This window comes from Dreissena polymorpha, unplaced genomic scaffold (assembly GCF_020536995.1).
Source record: "Dreissena polymorpha isolate Duluth1 unplaced genomic scaffold, UMN_Dpol_1.0 chrUn078, whole genome shotgun sequence".
Lineage (NCBI taxonomy): Eukaryota > Metazoa > Mollusca > Bivalvia > Myida > Dreissenidae > Dreissena > Dreissena polymorpha.
The window spans coordinates 14,345-35,728 of record NW_026273392.1 but is presented as its reverse complement, the minus strand read 5'-3'; the positions used below and the strand labels follow the sequence as shown (position 1 = coordinate 35,728).

At 34.8% G+C, this 21,384-nt stretch overlaps 1 protein-coding gene across 1 annotated transcript; it reads left to right on the top strand.

Annotated features, from left to right (window-relative positions):
• The first annotated feature begins 1,501 nt into the window (after window positions 1–1,501).
• LOC127864003 (adhesion G-protein coupled receptor D1-like) lies at window positions 1,502–19,430 on the top strand. The gene is made up of 21 exons (XM_052403676.1): window positions 1,502–1,747; window positions 2,541–2,705; window positions 3,077–3,304; window positions 5,060–6,054; window positions 6,448–6,516; window positions 7,074–7,170; window positions 7,529–7,657; window positions 8,027–8,134; window positions 9,016–9,089; window positions 9,862–9,911; window positions 10,363–10,477; window positions 10,906–11,009; window positions 11,978–12,080; window positions 12,914–13,015; window positions 13,386–13,510; window positions 14,371–14,437; window positions 15,346–15,431; window positions 15,933–16,095; window positions 17,300–17,395; window positions 17,840–17,912; window positions 18,814–19,430. The coding sequence occupies exons 1-21, from the start codon at window positions 1,696–1,698 to the stop codon at window positions 18,834–18,836; spliced, it is 3,024 nt and encodes a 1,007-aa protein (XP_052259636.1). The 5' UTR covers window positions 1,502–1,695; the 3' UTR covers window positions 18,837–19,430.
• The last annotated feature ends 1,954 nt before the right edge of the window (window positions 19,431–21,384 follow it).

Below are 21,384 nucleotides of genomic sequence, written 5' to 3'. Positions count from 1 at the left end.
CATGTGGCAACACTTCAGTGTCCAAATGTCTGTCTATAACGCATAAATGCATGTTGTACTAAGTGATTCAATCGAACAATTAATGAGGAATAGTACAGTCTAAGCAAGTCCCTTTTTGTAAAGATGAAATTTCCTGTTCACTCAAATCAATTGAACATTTAATATTTACTCATTGATATTGTGACCAGTAGATAAATTTACCGTACATTTGACCAGAAGAAAACAAACTCTAATAAATCAAGAGACAAACACAATTTGAACTATATCCAGAAACATACCGACTTGCCTGTATCTAGAGAAAAAAACGAATAAATGTACCGACAGGCAAAACAGCTAAGAAAAGAATGTCTTAAACTAGAAACTACGAGTTAGTAAACTTTCTTTGATAATATTAGATCAATATTGCGTTTCAAAATTGTCACGTGAAAGAGATAAAACTATACAAGTCCCATGAACTTAACGTCCAATCATCGCGGATGAATGATTTTGTCGTGGGTTTTCTCATAATAGTGTCAAGTGATTACATACATTTTTTAAACCAATTCTTTACTCATAATTGGTATATTCAAGTTTGAAAAGCGTTGCGTTAGAAAAGTCTGGAATTTTGTAACAATAACAATATAATATCACTACATGACCATAACGTAAATTATGTTTAGACATATTGTGACACAACTTATATTTGAAGAGAGACACTGAACAGAAACTAACGTGTGTCACAAAGCAATCGGCAATAATCATATTCATTATATATATATATATATATATTTAATATATATATATATATATATATATATATATATATATATAAATATATATATATATATATATATATATATATATATATATATATATATATATATACATATATAAATAATATTTAAATATATCATATGAAGTTATATAGAAATTATTCCTTTACCATTAGATGCGATTTAATGTCTTTATCATCCAATAATAAAATAACAAAAACATGTATGTAAATATAATTATATATAGCTATTTAAATTATTTTTTAAACATTTATGTAAGACCTTAAATTGGTTTATGGTTTTATTTAGACATGTCGTGAAAAGTAACAGTTATAGAGAGAAATGAAACTGGGAACAAATATGACAGCACCAATATATGCATTGATTTATTTTCTTATAAGCCAACAACTCGGCTTCCAACGGTAATAATCAGCGTTTGATACTTTGTACACTATTGACAATACTTTATTAAGCAAACAAATAAATACTGTCGCCTTTCAGAAGCGTCGCCAAATGGTGCGATATCGACACATGATTTGGATGCGGACATACAAGATAAACGCTATTTGATCGCTCATACGAGATTTATATGCGATTGCAGGACGTGTGGATGACATTAATGAAATTTCGGTAAACACATTTTTATAATTGTTCCGATTATCTCTAATAATTGATTGCTAATGTCCTGCATTGTGTCGGGTTTGATTTTTGAAGCAATCATTTCACGACTGTCTTTTAATGCGCAACAACGTTCAGAACGTTTTTTCTGTGATGTTGAGGATATTATTAGTCCCGTAAATTCTTTAAAAAGCTTTAATTTAATAGGAACAGTTACATAGTAATATAAACAGAACGCGATTACAGCAGTATATATTAATTTGTTTTGTTTTTTAAATAAAAGTAGTTTGGCTCATAAAATGCGACTTTCGAGACCTAGTGTTGAATGAAAATGATATTTTTTCTGTCAATATCGATGTCGCTGGTTAGCTGTGCAGGTACGTAGCCGATTTATTTTAACACCCTTCTGATTCTTCCTAATTTAACATCACAAGTCCAAATTATTCAATTTCTACTCGATAATTTACTTCCATCACATATTAAACAGATGTGTGACTTCAATGCTAAACGCAAAATGTTCGGATCATTTTTTGCATTTTCAAGTATGTCGTATTTGGTATTTTATTGCATTTGATGTAACATCCCCACTCATATATTTTTTTAATTTAAGTATATTATGCTATCATGTAATTCTTATAATTGGTATTTAAAAATGTTATTTCGTTTCAAAATTAAACAAAATCAAACTTTCGTTTAATGTTTTTATATTTTTATATTTTAATATAAATAACTTATCTTTAATATGTACACATTATTCAAATATATTCAATCTGAGGCGTAAAAAGAATACAAGCATGACAATGGGGAAGATAGCCTTTCTTTGTTTAGTATATCTGCATCATGAAAAACAAAAATTATTTAGAAAAAAAAAGTTGAATTTTCATGTGTTTGTCTTAGTTGAGCAGATATATGGTTTTCTATGTATTGAAAAGATCAATCGGTTGTTTTTTTTATCAAACAAACGATGGGCCGGAGTGTATAAAGATGCATTTAACAAGATAAAGCTATGAATCCGTTTATGAACAATATATGAACTGCTTTGGTTGAGGTTTTATTAACAAGAATTTCTATTTTTTTCGCTCGTAACCTCGGTTTTATTGGCCCAGATCCTTGTAAACATATTGTGTGAACTAATTCTGCATGACTATAACACACTCTTTGTCTTTCCAGTGTTGTCCTCTCCAGCATTCCGCATTTTGGATGAGAAATGTATATGGACCGTCGGTGGCGGCAACTTTACCTATGCGAACAGGACATGTCGAACTGACGGCGGCGCCATATTTACGTTCAGTGACATTGTATCTGCCATTGAAACGCTGCGTGTGTTAAACATATGTGAGTGTATACTAGTTTTAAATTTTAAATTGTCAATATTAAATAAATAAGTGGTTCGATGAATGTAATGTTGTTTATATGTAATTATAAGCAAAATTTACCATGACTTTGTATGAATCGGCAACATTTTAATCGATATTGCTTCATTAACTAGTCACAATATAAACATATCAAAAGAAAACTTGAAAAGTTAAATCTGACCAAATGTTCTTATTTCTAAATCACACTTTTTAAATAGGAAATGCTTCATTTTACAAAAATGGTCTTACAAGCCAGCCGAACATACAAGAGCTACAAATACCATTTTTGTGTGTAAAAAAAACTAACAAAAATAACAACATACAACTTATAGTCATGAACGAAAATTTCAGCACAAGCGACCACAGTGTTCATCGGCGCAATTGTGATTCACGTAAATCAAAGTTCTCGCTACTTTGATTGGCTCTCTCGTCCAGGAACTTGGCGCGAATCGCTGAACGAGCGCGTTGTTGACGTGAACGACACTATCAACGATGATAAACGCTGTATTACGCTGAAACATGGTTCGCTCTACCTGGAGGATTGCAGTACACCAATGAATGTAACTGTATGCGAAAATGGTAAGCAAGTCTTATTTTAGAAAAGCATGGCTGCCTGGAATCAGTCTTATTCCATTAAAATATGAAGCTGAATCGAAATTTAGTCCTTACTCATGTGGTTAAATAATAAATCATAACATTAACACAATATCCAATGTGTCACAAAAAAACCCATTAAAGGTAAGTTAACAGTGAATTTTAAATAATACCGGATGGCCGAAAAATGTAGTAACAAGTCAGGTATTTATGTTATTAGCTTCAGTGATGTTTACCTTTACTCGATCGGCGGAACTCGAGCCTCTTTGCAAGTTATCTATAAACAAAATTATAACACAAAAGCAACATTCGACATTTGTTTTTCCATTGACTTGACGAGCCCCAAATTTTATTCTGATCTGGGTGTCTACTTTCGCGTACCATATGTAAAGCGTCATTAAAGTTATTCAAGAGAAAGTTATTGCATGGAATAAGAGAACCTTTATTAGCCTTAATCCGGATAAAGTTAAAATTTGATTTTTTCTCTGGCGATCTGGTGAGCAAACTTGTTTGAAAAGTGACGTACTTATAGATGAGTACAACTATTTGAGTTATATAGCGAACAATGTTTATTTGCCAATGTTAAAGCGTTTCATAAGTCCTATGATAATCTGATTGAAACTTTTTGAAATATTGAGCGGCCATCGTTTCTGCCGCCGCCCCGCCGCAACCCACCGCAGGTGTTCCCATAATAAGCCATATTTTTATATGGGCGTATATGAAGGAACGCACAAAAACGTTCCATCTAAGTAAATGGGTATGCTGATAATATATCAATATCACACCTCAAAGCGATGGATACAACGTTTTGTCATTCATCGAAATAGTAATGTCATTCAACTCGTAAGATCTAAAGGTCTGTACGCGGTCAGCCTGTCTGAAAGTTGTCATTTAACTCGTAAGATCTTAAGGTCTGTACGCGGTCAGCCTGTCTGAAAGCTGTCCCTGATCTTTAGAATAGGCCGATATTTGCTACTAATACAGGACGTTAATGTTTCTGGCAAAAAGTATCGTGGTTAGATATTTCTTTTTGCAAAACGAAATCATGTAACATATGCTATTTAAAAGTGTGGAAATAAAACTTCGTCATAATCAATGTATTATATATTATAAATTGAATTATTAACTTTACAACATGAAGTATTTTTTTCAAACATATTCATGCAATACAGTACAGATTTCACAAGTAAAACAAACATCAACATTAAAATGAGCATTTGTTTACAATTTAATTATTTTGAAACGTACATATTCATTCTTTATTTTCACAATTAGAATATACGCCAAAACGTTAAATATTCTATAATTCTGTTTTGTTTTGATTTATTTATTGCTAAATTGTTTGGTTTATGATAATAAAGAAACAAACATATAATTTTAAAAACTGTCCTTATTATCCTTATATGCTCATATTTGCTCCATGTCAACTTCTTGGAAAGTATCATTTGGCCAAACTGATAACAAGTCCCGTTTATACAGAGTGTGTATGTGTAACAAACGACAACTCTTTGAGGAAGGAGAGTCTGTCGCTTTTAGTGACAGTTCGTGCTTCATTTATGGTCAAAAGCAAAGTCAATTAATGCCATTATTTTTTTTATCTTACACGTAATTGCATACACATACGCATATTTTTCACCAGCGTACTGATGGAGAAATATTTTTTATATATTATGATTTCATTATAATACGAATGTACATAAGTATTGTAGTAGTAAAATTAGTATACGTTCTCAATCGAAGGATATAATAAAGGATGTGACAGCGAAGTGCAACCGATTCTCAGCGAGCGGCACGATCCACCATCCGACTCTGGTCCTAACGATGCGCCGATTGGGACATCATACCACTCCACGTATATCGTGTCAACTGAAGCTTTCGTCTACTATGCATTAGATCAGATTGGAAACATTAACACCGACAATCTTACTATTGACAATGAAACTCATGCTGCGAATGCACGTGAAATGAATAATATTGATGTAGCGCAAACAGATATGTCGGTCAAAGATTTGAATTTAAACGAGAACGTCTTGTCTATAAATGCAAGTACTTCGCACGTGGCAACAAGATCGTCGGAATCGACGGAAAGCGATGTCAATGGAACATTAGCTGACACTATGACAGAGGAAGACCACAGCATTCCAACCTTCTCAACAGCTTCTACGTGTTCAAATGACAAACTGACGTCGTCACTGACGTCGTCATCAACCTCACCTCCTGTTCAAACATTACCTTCCGAATGCCGCGACGGTGACGACAGTAAAATCTGCAACAGAACATCACAAATTGGCTTGTTCAGCAACGAAATTCTGCAAAACGTCCCAGACGGGGAAAACGGTACGAAAACAATAGAATTTTCTGAGCTTTTAAACGAGATTTTTGAAAAAGCAGAAAAAGGAAACATTTCATTGCAGAGGCAAATGTCGTCAACGGTGGCGACAAACAAGCCACCGCCTCTTCCTTTTCCGGGACTTTTCGTTGGGCATCCCATCAGCGCTTTGATAAACGGCTCTCCGGGGGGCCAGAACAGTTCCGTGCCGATCACAGAGGTTTCATTCCACGTTTCCGAAGAGAACGCGGAAGCGGAAAATGCTCGTTTACGTACAAATGTTTCTCGGTTACATTTACCGCTTCTCACGGAAAATCACGTCATCAGTTCACCGGAACTGAGCAATCTGACACGTCTGCTGAAAGCGCTGAAGGACAAACCCCGCGTCAACCAAACAACCATCGAGGTTAGATTTCGCTTCAACTACACTTTTTGGAAATAATCACATTATGATTTCATAAAACTCATGTTATTTAATAGGCAGCTGTATTTTAAGGTTTTGAAAAGCAGAATACTTGATGTTCTGTAGAGTAAAGGATCTCATACGTTAACGATATCTTCATTCATGTACTAGATTTCATTTTTCACGTTATTCCCGCATCTCTAAAAGTACATATTTGTTTACGATTTCGTGTTTTATTATGTCAACAGAATGAGAATTTAATTATACAAATTAGCAGCTTTTCGGTCAAAATGTAATCTTTGTTCATTTTTATATTAAACGTATATTATTGTAAGTTTTTTTCATCCCCAACAGTGTTACAACGCTGTCAGCGCTTTGATTTAAATTATTTTCCAGGAATTTGCTGTTACTGTTTCCAACACGGTCGCTAGCAGCAGTGCCTTGGCTGAATCAAGTCAACTTAAGGTTGCTTTGTTATACATTCAAAATACAATTTTACTGTTTTTAAAACCACTGTTACAGGGACAAAGTGTTCTGCGTATTTTAATCATTGCAAAACATGTAAATTAGAGTTTATAAAAGAGAGTTTTGACATTTGGGTTTCAGTATATCCAAAACAGTTCATTAACACTTGTGCATGTTTGAGTAGATAACCTTGTTGCAAATTATCTATAATAATACAAAAAAATGTTATGACATAAGTCCAATCCTTTCTGTAAACATTGCTAAACATGTGTTTATCTTGCATACGGAGTGGTGTAGCCTTGAGTGATTGTGCATGTACTTTTTTGCCTTTCTTGTTGCAACCTCAAATAAAGCGATGCGTTATTTTGTACGTGCATCTAAGATGCACGACACTTGTAAACAAAATCAACAATTATGTTACATCATATTTGTTGCGATATGGCACTCAAAACAGTTCACATAGTGTCATGTACGTGTGTTTCTATAGAGCTGTAAGCCAGATGGTTGCAATTTGTTGTTTTTTGTCGGATCATTAAGCTGCTGTATGTAATAAACAGGGAGATGCTTTCGTGGACATAATGGTCGTTGCAGAACATCTAGCAGACAAGTTGGATACCCCTCGGGATCGCATTGATATCAGCACAAACAGTATTGGTAAGACAGTATCATTCATACGGAGCCAAACTTGGTATAGTTTCAAGTCGCATTGTTTAATTAAGTTTTGTCAATAATCAACGCGCATAGGAGAACGGTAAGGCTTTCATTGTAGGACGATCGCATGGCGAGTCTTGGGCATATCTGGTAAAAATCAGTGCATTATGATTTTAACATCTGTTAAAGTCCGAGCGCATATCTATGAATTAAAAATGATGCAAAGCAAGTTCGTAAACATGCATTCTAATGTAAAAATGTAATGAAGATCAGGTGCATAACAGCTAACATTTAACAACCAATGTACACACCTAAGTATACGTACTTAAAATAAATGAGTGAATATTTCTTCCGTTTAAAGACTTTTCCAGCCACGTTGTGAGGTCGTGCGACCAAACGGCTGGACAAGTTGTCACCGTGGTAGACAAACCGGGCTCGGACATGAAAGCTACATTTACTGGATATATATTTAACTATCTAAATACCTCAGGTTTGTTCCTCTGTTTTCTTCTTTATGATGTATAATCTTTAATAATGTGTTAATGCTTATTCGGATATTTCATTAATCGATGTTTGTTTTTTGAAGACATAAATGTATAACATATTGCAGTTTTATTAGTAACGCTTTGGAGTTTAAACGCTTCGCAATTAATATTGTATTAGAGCGAAAACAACTAAGGACAACACTATTTTTTTGACTAACTAACAGCGACTTTGTTTATTTTATTTCGATTCTTATATTTCTTGATTTTTTTTTGTTGCAAATGAATTAAACATTAGTGTTGAAGATGCGGCTCTGTATATGTTTTGCATTATTTATAAGGTTTTAGACATCTCTGGTTGTTTAAAAAAATTGCAGATATTCGAATATCAACCGTTACATATCACGACGTAAAGTCGTTCGTTAATGCAACAAATGCGCACGTAAGCAGTCACGTGATGGCGGTTACAGTGTACTCAATTAATGGTACGTAGGTTTCAGTTCATGCAATTAGTTGTATGTTTGCCCAAGTGCATCCTTTTGAATGTACGTAATTGGTCACAGTCAACGCATTGGAGGTTGCAATATACTAACTATATGATATGTGCAATGGTATAAAATCATCTTAACATACTTTTCTCTATCTCATGACCCACCGTTTTCATTTCTTAAATGCATTCAAGAAAAATGTATACCTATAATAGCTACTACGTTCACAATATTTTTTCTTTACTAATATTGAACGTTTTACGTTAAACTACAATAGGGATTCAAACTAGTATGTCCTGACGTTAATGGTATGTAGGTCACAGTGTATGTTATTCACCGTATATATGTTACAGGCTAAGCAATTTATTGTACGTAGGTCACAGTGTACGCATTCTACTGTACGAAGGTCAAAGTTTATGTAGGTAATGGTACCCAATTCACGGTGCACGCTATAAAATGCGCCTAGATCGCAGTGTATGCAATGAATGGTAATTAGGTATCAGTGCATGCACATAATTTAACATATATGCTAGGGTATACACTAAATGGTAAACACGTCACCGTTTATGCAATTAATTGTTCGTTTGAACCCAGTGTATACAATGCAAATTCTCGAATGGCGCGTCGGAACTATTTCAAGATTAAGTCCGCAATTTTCCACCGATTCTGTCAATTGAGGATAAATGACAAATCGTAAGAATTTTGATCTACACACAATCAAATAATTATTCGTGTTTATTAAATATAAATGAAATAAAAAAAGTATATACCTGTACATGTAACCACTAGAAAATCTTATAACAGTGACCCAAATAAAACACACGGACAAATGATTTTTCGAAATGCAACATAAGAACGCGACACTAATTGTTTTGCAGGAAACAGGACCAAAAAGCGTTCTTTGAATACAGCTGGTGCGATCACGTTTGAAATGAAAACCTTTGTATCGAAGGTATGATAATTGCTCCTAAAAAGATGTGTATTGAACAACAAAACCAAAAAACAATAATTTGATTCATATAAATGATATGCAAAACTCATCGTATAAATGAAATCGGCGATCTAACAAACATATAAGAATAGTTACATAAATAAAGGTCAATTTGTATAAGACTTACTGATATTAATTTAAGTCCGCACATAATATTTTAGGTAGACAAATCCTGTTGACTTTACAACGTCACATTTATTTGCCAAAATTTTCAGGTTGCTGGTTTGGGAAGATAAAACTTCATAGAATGCCATGGAAGTAACCATGTAGATTCAAAGAAACATAATATCGTATTAAATCAATATTTGACATAAACGACTGTATCCGTATAAAGACTTTACATTTAAATGTGTACTGTTTACAATGGATGACTAAGAATAAACCTCTTGTTGTGTGTGTTTTGCAGTCAAAAGGTGGTGTTACTTCAATCTAAAAGCACTTCTACTGTCATTTTAAGTTCTAATAAAATCGCTGCACCGTTAAATGAACACAAGTATTATTTCTTATTGTACTCGATTTTGCCTCCAATATCTTAAAATAATTTGACGTATGTTTGAATTGACTTTTAACTGGCGTTAATTACAGCGGATAAGTTAGTAAGCTACATTTTTCTTATCTTAACATAATGTCGTAACTGTTGGCATTAACTCGTTTAAGAGCTGTACAAAAAAGATGTACATGTACACCATACAACACGCTCATATCTCGATGCAATCGTATAATATTTATACAGCATAAAGAAGAAGCCTCGAGGGAATGCGTCTTCTGGGATTTTGCCAAGAGGTAAGTGCATGTGGATTTTAACTTTGATTAACTCTGTTGCATGTTTGATTAGGATATTTTAATTGAAGTTTTTAGAATTTTGCTGTTATATAATAAAATTTATTTTTAAGTTGCTTCTAATGTCCGTGTAACGTCATTCAAACTGAACTATACATCTTCAGACGTAATAAATAGACCGAAAAGAACCATACTATAGAACACATTACGATACAAGACTTTCGTACAACACGTTATTTGAGAGATAGAATCAAGCCCCATTTAATATGCTTGCATACGTTAGCATATAACAAATAGTTCTTGCAAAGACCAGACGCGGTTAGTTTTCGGTACAACAATTGATTTTATAAATGGTATACAATCCGTTTGTTTTTGTATAATTTTCACAATGCTGCTTCCCTCGCGTGCCGTCATAAAAATAGTAATTAACACTATTTTCAACAAACCCTAACAGTGCCTGGTCGAGTGCCGAATGTACGGTGGTGGATCAGAACGCCTCGCACACCACGTGCACTTGCAATCATCTAACCAACTTCGCTGTGCTGGTGATGTACGTGGAAACCAAGGACGTGAGTTGCATTCTTATGTCCGCCTTGATTGATTGCATTGTCATTCTCATTCATGCAAAGTATCAAATAACAAATATGATAAGTAGCGTATACAAGTATACACAAAACAGATTTACATGTTGATATTATTATATCCTCATCACATAATCACAATAATGATTAACAAAACAATCGCAATTATACTCACCGTCAAAATTTTCACAATAAACGACATTGAAAGCATGATCATCATTATCATCTTGACTATCATAAACGGCGTAAATCATGTGCATCATCATATTCATCGTTTTCATAATCGTCCCCATCAAAATAATAAAAATACTTCCAATACTTTCATCACCATCGTCATCACATTATAGTCGGAAAGTGTCGTCTCAGATTAGCCGGCGCATTTACAAAAATAGTAATAATACATTTCTGCACTTTAGATGTCACTTGGTAACCGCCATGCGCTGTTTACTCTGACCACGGTCGGCTGCAGCCTCTCTATTGCCTGTCTACTGATGACCCTAATAGCCTACGTGTACTTGAAGTAAGTAATTTCACCCCCGCCAAGACACTTTCAAACTTCCTTATGACTATCATAGCGTGCGTGTACTTGAAGTAAGTGACCCCCCCACCAAGACACTTTCAAACTTCCGTATGACTAACATATCTTACGTGTACTCGAAGTAAGTGATCCCCCCCCCACCAAGACACTTTCAAACTTCCTTATGACTATCATATCTTACGTGTACTTGAAGAAAATGTTTCCCCCTCACCAAGACACTTTCAAACTCTCTTATGACTATCATAGCTTACGTTTACCTAAAGAAGGTGATCTCCCTCCCACACCGACACTTTCAAACTTTCTTAACAGAGAACTTTGTAGTAAATGCATATTTCATTACTCATCTTATTAGATTACATTTAAGTTCATATACGTTTTGTGTACGGCCCCAAAATGGTTTAGAGATATCTACTATAATATTTTCTCCAAAGACTAAACAAAAAATCTGCTTTTCGAGAACCCCGACATTTCAACGTTAGATCATTATTACGTAAAGGAATTCATCCCGATACCATTTTTACCAGATAACGTGTTCCAAATAGGCGTTTTGCAATCATTTCACTGGCATTCCATGCTTACTGCGATTTAGTACAAAAACAGCGTTTCGTCACAAAGTTGTAGTATTCTGAAAAAAACACTGGTATTGCTCTTATACATTGATAATGTAATTACGTTCATGACATGAAACACACTTATAAAAAGCGATCATTTAATGGGCCTGGTTCTAGGAAAACTGAGCGAAATGCATATGTGTAAAGTGTCGCTCAGGCTAATCAGGGTCAACACTCTCCTCTTTAACTGGACTTTCGTTTAGAAAAGACTTCCATAAAAACGCAGAGTGTCGTCCCTGATCAGCCTGTGTGGACTACACATGCTAATCTGGGACCACATTTTTACGAACATACATAAAGTCCAGTTTTAAAAAAACGAGGCTCTTATTTTCGGAACAGCATGCTGGGTAACGAGAAGATCCTGATACATTTCAACCTCTCCCTGGCGCTCATGATGGGTCAGCTGGTTTTTGTGTCCTCCAGCGACGCACACCGGAACCAGGTAGAACTAATCGCATAAGGCATGTTTTTCCGCCTCATAGGGCATCTCATCAGGATACAAATCTCGTATCATATACTCACGTATGTAATATTTTCATCTAGCTGAATTAGCAATCGTTTACTGGGCTTGTTCTTCTGCAGCTGATCATCGCTACAGCGTGACCAAAGCGTTAGCAATTACACATATAATGCACATATACAATATAATAAGATAGAATGTACGGGTTTCGGGGTGGGGGGGGGGGTGGGCGGGATAGTCAAATGAACAAAGCTAAAACAAGACCTATAGGCACTTCATAGTTAAAGTTGTATCTTTGTTTATCTGACAAACTTTTGTTCATCGACATAAATGATAAATTATTCTCCATTTTACAATGATGTGAAGTACTGATACCATGAATAAAAATGCAACACAGCGGAACGACTATGAGTTGTCGTTGGGCGAATAAGCAGCAGAAAAATATTAACTATTTTCTGATCCGAAACAAGTTGTTTTGCGAAATCGAATGGGAACTACATTCCTGTTTTACTGAGAACCGTTGTGGAGTGGTAGAAAGCTCGTATAGAAATCGGATGGTCCTTGGCTCGAATAACACCCAGACCCCCCCCCCCCCCCCCCCCACACACACACACACACACTTGAATATTTCTGAGCAAAACATAACTCCCGAACTTGCCCATCTTCACTCCGGCATACCTATGAAGAAAAAGGCAATGTGCCGTGGTTGCATACTGAGCGAAGTGTTAAGAGACGATTTGATGCTTAAGTCGACTGGAGATGTACCAACATCAAAAGCAGACTGTAAATATAAACTCTAACCTTTTTACTCTCAGGCGGCGTGTAAGGCGGTGGCGGTGCTGCTCCATTTCCTGTTCATGGCCTCATTCTCCTGGATGCTCGTGGAGGGCATCGCGCTCTACCTGTGCTGCACAAAGGTGAGACCGGAAGTATCAAACCGGTATTTGCGGTCAGACGGTATTTGCGGTCAGACTTATTGTTTAACAAGGCATACTCACAAACCGATATTGTAGCCCAATATAAATCAGTTTGATCATCGTTGGGATGCCGTCCGTAATAAATTACATAAAGTATCTTTTTTGCTTTGAAAAACAAAGCATGCCTTTCTTCAAATCCTCTTTTTACGCACTTATATTGTCCAATACTTTGCGCTGATACATATTTTTTATTCAACATTAATGCTATTTTGAGAATATAAACAAAATGGTTTCTAACACGTTTCTAATTAAAGAACATTTAAATTTGGTGTGCGTTTATCACGAAAATACATATGTTCTGTCCGTGAAGGGGATATTTAACCATCGGGACATGCGCGTCAAGTACATCCTGTTGGGATGGGGACTTCCTCTTCTGATTGTGATCATCTCGGTTGCCGCCCGTACACCGGAATACGGAAACGGACCCCAGTATAGGTGCGGTAAACCACGAGTATACGGTAAAACCGTATATTTGCATACGCCTGCAATGGTATTCTGTAATAAACCTGCACAAGTCCATACATTGAGTTGAACACTCACGTACCTGCAACACATACACGTGCTTTCACCAAATATTGAACACGTATACGTACGTAACTGTACCCTGTTTTAAACATCGTCGAACTCTTTGGTGTCAGCATCGTGTGTTAAACATGTACATTCTATGTAAATCAATAACGTATGTGTACCCTTCCTGTTTTTACTCGTGCAAAACGTGTAGATACTTGTATTACTTGTGATACTTTGTATTGAACGCGAGCATTCGATGGTATTTATTAGGATCGGACCTAAAAATACATGTTTTACGTAAATCACTACATGTATTGGTAATTAATATTGCCCGTTTCTGGTAATGGCAACAGGACAGCAGTTTCGATATTTAACTATCTGGACATTATCATTATTTAAAGTCGACATTCTTCAGAGGTATTAATGAAAGTTCAAGAAAGTTTAACTGCTTAGTTCTAATCGTTCAATTTTTGCTACAGCAAATTTAATGCTGTCATATTACATTTTGTATTTGAGCCTCGCTCTGAGACAACGCGGCTATATGCATGTGCGTAAAGTGTCGTTCCAGTTCAGCCTGTGCAGTCTGCATAGGCTAACCAGGAACGACACTTTCCACCTAGACTGGATTTGTGTTTAGAATAGACTTTCATTAAACGAACAATTCTATAAATCGGAAAGAGCCGCCCCTGATAGGCCTGTGCGTACTGCACTGTACATTCGGGGCGACACTCTACGCACTTGCATAAAGCCCCGTTTTCACAGAGCGATATCCGTTTGTTTATCAGCTGCTGGTTGTCTGTGAAAGAGGGCCTCATCTGGGCCTTCATGGGACCAATGCTGGTCGTCGTGCTGGTAAGTGACTTCCGTTACTCAACTGCCGAGGGAGTGGGGAGGGGATGGAGAAAGCTCATATGAGAAATAACATTATTGGGACTATCAAAAACATACTTCGTCTGTTTGAAGTCCGGTACTAAACATGAACCCAAATGTTTAAATCCTAACATATAAACATGAAGTATCTATTTAAACGTAACATCTAAGACTAAAGCATGTTAACAAAATGTTAGGAATACAATTTTCTCAAACAGGTTTTCGGAATACGGTCCTGGTATATAACCTCAAAGATAAATTTACCAATTTAAGTAACGAATTAATATTATTGAGTATCTGACATTTTGTCTTCAAGTAACACTATAATTATATCAATAACCAGACTATACTAAAGTGACAAATACGAAGGAACTTGTATTAGGAAATTAAGTGCTGTTACATACTAAGTAAATCCCCATTTAAACTATGTCAAAACATTCAAATATAAACAACACGCCAGCATTCATTCATGCCAATTAATTCCCCATCGTACGTTACAAAGACCAAAACAAACAAAAATATTATGTCCGTTTGTTTCCGCGTAAAGTTTTAAAAGAATCGGTATTTATGAAAATGTACTTTCTAGAATTAAATATAATTGATTTTATTGATATTGTAGATTTAAAGACTACTTTAAAGCTTTTTCATGGTATATATAGGAGCTTTGCGAACTCTTGATCTGGATTAATGGTTGGTTCTGTTTAGTTGAACATCTTACACGTTTACGTATACGTCAGATTATTAGCTTAGCACGTCATTTGTAATCAATTTGTACCTGACGTAATGTATAAAACTAGTGAAAATAATAAATAAAATAAATGTATGTGTTTGTTATTTTCAAAAATTCTATCAAATATATTCTTCAACGTGTTAAATAAGATATGTTGCAGATGAACATGTTCGTTCTGGGACTGGTGGTGAAGGTTTTTCTGACATTGAAGACCATTTCAGAAAAGACGGAGTTAGCCAGATTAAGGTACTAACCAAAGGTGGCACGAAAGCTGCTTTCAGTGAAGTTAATGTTTTCGTTAGGGATGTTTTTTTTTTGTCGCTCAATTACTAGTGGGAAAATATAATATATTTAAATATCTATGCCTTAAGATCACTTTTCATGAACTCAACATAATATTCCTCAAATCACACAGAGTATACCGCAGTGACATTCTGAGTGTTAACCATCCGCCGATCGCGAAACCATTACACTGCGTTATATTTTATTAATGTTCAGTTAATAACCAAGGGGATGGGCATTTTTTGTTTCATGAGCGTGTAAAATGTTTACACTTAGCAATATTTGCGTCATTAACGCGTGAAAATCAAACGCTGCAAAGTAACACTTTTTAAACACACATACAACATATATTATTATTATTATTATTATTATCATTATTATTATTATTATTATTATTATTATTATTATTATTATTATTATTATTAGCCTTATCATGATCATTATCATCATTCCGAATACCCCCAGGGGAAGCCTCCGCGCGATGCTAACGCTGCTGCCCCTGTTGGGCCTCACATGGATCCTTGGTCTGCTGGTCCCTATCAATGTCGTGTTCCACTACTTCTTCGTGATCGCTAACACCGTGCAGGGGATGTGCATATTCTTCCTGCACTGCATCTGCAATGACGAGGTATGGGTTTAAAGGGCCTGCTCATAGAATTTCGATTTTTGTTAAAGGTAATGATATATGCGGTATTAACTTACACACAATAACATTTGAACTTGATTTTGATATAATTACAATAGCAAGAAAAACAAAATGAAAACAAGCTATTGCTTCTCCCTGGAATCAGGGACCTATACGTATCAAACTAGGGATAACTGTACGCATAGTCAACCTCACTTCTACTTAATCATTCAATCTATTAATGTTTGCAGCGTAGTTTAAACTCTAGGTAAGTAATAGACGTATTTCAAATTGTAAGATGGCAATCATTACTATCACTTTATTATTTCAGCGATTCAGAATGATCATCATTAATAAACAAACAGCTATATTTGTGCAAGCCACTAGTGTTCTTTAAAATTTTGTGTACTTATCCTAGGGTCGCTGCCTTCGAATGGTCATTAAAATGTACACATAATTCTTTTTCTGCGGCATAACGCGCTTTGTTTTCCCTGAAATAATGGACATATTTAATTGTTTCATTAGGGAGTTACCGTACCTTCTATTGACTGTTATATAACCAATCAAGAAATGTTTTTCTGAGTATATGTCCGTAGCTATTAGCAGAAATATGAAAGTAAAATGTAATAAACCAGTACGTTCGTAATGGGATTCATCACGTGAACTTTCATCGCATGAAAGTTAGATAATAAATATTTGTATTAGAAAAGGAATTTTACTTTTAATATATCGTAATACTTTTTAATCAATCACCATGTTAAACATTTATACAGGAGTATCATTTACATAATGCATACAATTCCCGAGGGAGAGGTATTTTCTAACTAGAAATGAATGTGAGGAAATCAATATTTTCAATAGCGACTGTGTCGTTTTGCCGTTCAGTATTTGCTCAAGGTATTCGATCGATTCTTACAAATGGTGGTGTGGTAACGAATATTTATTACATACAGGGGACATAACTGTGTTAAAAAGAATTGATAGATTTTGCACAGGTTTTCACTTGCTTAACGCACAAAAGATAAGAAATGCGTTGAAAAACCACATATATACCAAAATGAATTCCTGGGTAGAGAAATGTACTGTTTAAAAAAATGAAAATTTGTAAATTATGTGCACGTAATTGTACTTGTATATTGCAAAGATTAATAAAGTTATTAAAACTTTAAAAAACACATCGTTTATATAGCAACGTTTGATCTCGCAGATCCGGAAGAAGTTCCGTGAAAAGCGGCGCCGATGGTCGACGACTAGGACCTTATCTGAAGTCGATATGGCGTTTCCCGGTCGGCGGAAGTTAGGGGTAACGTATGATGATTGGTTGCCAGTCTTCGCGTTCTCGACTGAATTCAAAATTGACTCGATTTAATTCAAATACAAATTTAAAGTTAATTTGTTCCTTATCTTCGGGACTTATTATCTGTGAAAAAAAGTATGATGATTTATTAATAGTTTTGATTGTATTAAATTTTTTCATTGTTGTGATGCTCGGTGTGCTTTTTTCCTGCAATTTCTTTAAAATTCACTGATACAAATCAAAATAAATACTATATGCTTATAACACCATGCCGTCAAATTCTTGGATAATCTGTTATTACAACACGTGTTGCTTTGTTCGTCATACACAAATATCGACTATTTATTTATTTTTGCAATGAACGATTTTTTCGTGCATTAAATAAGTTGTGATATGTTAAGAGTAATGTTAAAATGTCATTTTATAATATATGTTTTGTATTGTTTGAAGAGTATCGACACGGCGAAATTCTCAGCTGTGGGAAATGTTATGCCAAACACGGCGGAGTGCATAGTCTCCAAACGTAATTATGACAATAACTACTACTTTTTGTTAGACCGAGGTTAAAGAATGGCTTTCTTTCTCGTATTTAAGACACGTTACATTTACTGAATGCTGTTTGCGTACAGGTTGCCACACGTCTATATATGGTCAGTATTTACATATTTTTCTGATATCAACACTTAAACGTTATTTGTATACCCACATCAACGAAGTAAATGGTGTTACCTCGAATAACAAGGAAGTCTTTCCGTCTGTTAGTCCGTAGATAAAATGATGTCCGAAGGAGTTCTGCTACACTTTTCAGCATACAGCATTCAAACTTACAGGCTGTGTTTCTTACGACATGTATTTATGCATGTGGGTTTTCTATCATCTTAGGTTGAAGATGCAAATGTAATGCCCCCTTTTCATATAAAAATTATATGGCCTAATTATCAATATGATATTCTTTTAGGTAAATAATTTCTCTTAAACAAAATTGTTTACGACTTTTTAAAATTTGGTATGTAACATCGTTTAGCAGTTCTCTACAAAGCTTTGTCGAATTATTGCCATTTTGTTAACACTGGCTATACCCTGAAGGTCGCAAGGTTATGTCACAATAACTTCAATTAACCATAGTTTTTGCAAACACAAGGCCGACGGGTTTAATATTTCATATGAAACATAGTATTATAGCAATCTACACAATTTGTTTACATGATGCTTCAAAGATTAAAACTGGCCACTGCCGTGGGTTCTCATGATATATATACAGATTTAGACATCAAAATAACTTTTTTTCCGGAAAAGCAGCGTACTTCAGTAAACAGTAAACAATATTATATACTGGTTCCTGACACATTGTTAACAAATGGGTAAGGGGGGGGGGTATTCTTCGTAACTTGTGTGATAGCTCTTCTTTATAATGTCTCTCATAGCTCCTCAAGTCGTCTGGTCATAAGCAGGAACCGTGATGCCCCCTACCGGCTCATGCAGTAGCACGCGACATTTGTGATTACTAGCCGTTGGAGATAACGGGACTTCTCGAGCTACAACCACGATATTCTTCGGGATTTGGCGCTATATTCATAAACACTATTTGAAGTTAATGTTGTTCTTTGCGAATTGTACAGTTTCTTTTCTTTTTTATCGTGAGATCTTTGTGATATAATTAGATGTTAGAGTCATATAATCTCTACATAGAACTTCTATAAACTAACATGAAAACAAAAACAAAACAGCATATTATTTTTAATTCTTACTGAAATACATACCTTTTGGTTATAAATCGATGGCGAAATCAAGGCAACTGGCAGACAAAACAGCCAGAGTATTCAACAGACAAGTGTCGAAATGAGTGGTTTCTTATAAGGCTTAAACACAACCGAATGTTTGGTTGTATTTTTTCTCTCTTTCCACCGGTACATATTAAAACGTCGCAGACAAATCAGAAGTTTCAAAGAACTCAAGCGAAGTACCACATTGCTAACCCTCACTTTTTCGATATAATACATTATTTATTGTTTTGATGTGTGCATATATTTAATCACAATTAACAACCCAATGATTTAGCAAATGATAAGAAAAATAAACAGAACTCGTACAAATAGCAAATTCGATTATATATAGTCTCAGATAAGATTAAGGATCCTAGTTGGATTGAATTTAGACGGTGGATGGGAACTGCATCATCAGTTATACTTGCCTATCATAGAAACTACGTTAAAACAGTAATATCATACGAAACGCGCGATTTCTCGACCCGCCTTTTTTCTACAAGACACTTGTTCCGACGGTAGAGATGAAAGTGACAGGCCATCTTTATAGCTTGATTTCGAAACAACATTTAAAAACAATGGTTCCTTCAAAAAATATAAATGTTCTATGCCGTTTGGATTCAGGATGTTATGTGTTGTTTATGGACAATATTTTCGGATGAAGATTTGCAGTTCCGAAAAAAATATTTAAGTTTCCTACAATCGACGGCTACGGAACTTTTATACTGGTATTTTTTGCGGAAAGTGAAAATACCGCGAAAAAATGAAAACAGATATTTGCCTTATAATATATTGTACTATAGCTGAAGTTCAGAAAAAGCATTCTATTTTGCAAAGACAACATATTTTAGAAAAAACAAACTCACACAATATCTCTTATATTTGTGAATATTCTCAAAGATGTTATAATATAAACACTCTTTTTGATAACAAAAATATAACACAATTAGCGAGACACTGAGATTTCAGAAAACGGAATAAAAGCAGCATGTCGGTCAGTTTTCCACAGAACAAATGCTACGTCATTGCAAGAGGTTTCAAATTGATGCGTGTAAATCATTACTAAGAATACAGATGATTTTAACATACATATTAATAACAATTGTAACTATGATTGTTTGAGTTTTAATATCTTTCTCCGCTAACCAACCTTTAAAATTCGAGTTTATCACGATCTCCCGAGTATTTAACGTTATACCAGGTTTGATATCCAGGAATCTGAAAGAGTCCTTTTTCATACACTTGTACATAACTGTTTATTGGGAAAACAATGTTTGGCTTCAGTTTAAAATGGATATGGATGAATGTTTATCATATCAAAATGGTTGGATTCCATTTAATACGATTTCAAGTAGATAAGGTAATGAATGAAATGTGCGACGCTAATCCTAATATCAATCGATACGATGCATTAAAGCTTTATATCAAAGGCAAATTGTAGTTCATATTTGTTCGGTTTTTATATCTATGTACCTCATAAATTATGAACTAAAGTTCCCTGGTTTGTATCGAACCTTAGATTATTTAATTTGACAATTTATTCAAATGTCTTCTCCTCAATTGATATATAATTCTAAACGGTAATGATATTGTCGTTATCGTAATTCAAACGTTAATACTTGGCAAATATTGGTGGGCAAAGTGTAAAACTTAGGGCTCCTTTTTACTAGAGTATCCCCCACCACCTTGATTCTTTTCAGTGACCGTTGAAATGCAGCGGTCTCATTTTAAAAATATTGTATGTATCTTGTCCAAAACATTTAGAGGAATTGTTCCCTTTCATAAATAAAGCACTTCATATTCTTATAAGGTTTCCTATGAAGTGATACAGCGGAAGTTTCGCGTTTTTTTTATAGTATACTTATATCACATTATATTATTCCGAATAAACTTAAGACTATAAAGTGGTTTCCAGATCGATATTCAAATAGATTGCTTAATACAACATAACACGGTTTCCGCGGTGTAAATTACACATTAATCCATGATGACAGATATTCCGTAACACAAATCATTAAAACCTGCAAGCTTTTTTAAAAGCGTGCTTTAAAATATTCTTAACAAACGCAATATACATATGCAGTCTATACGCATCTATACTCACACGAGCTGAATGTTTAAGTACAACAGTTTCATGAAAACCTATTAATATATTGTGTATCTGTACTGTTTTGGAAAACTAAGTACCAGCAGCAAACTATATCAGCCCGCTTTGATGTCAAGCATACAAAC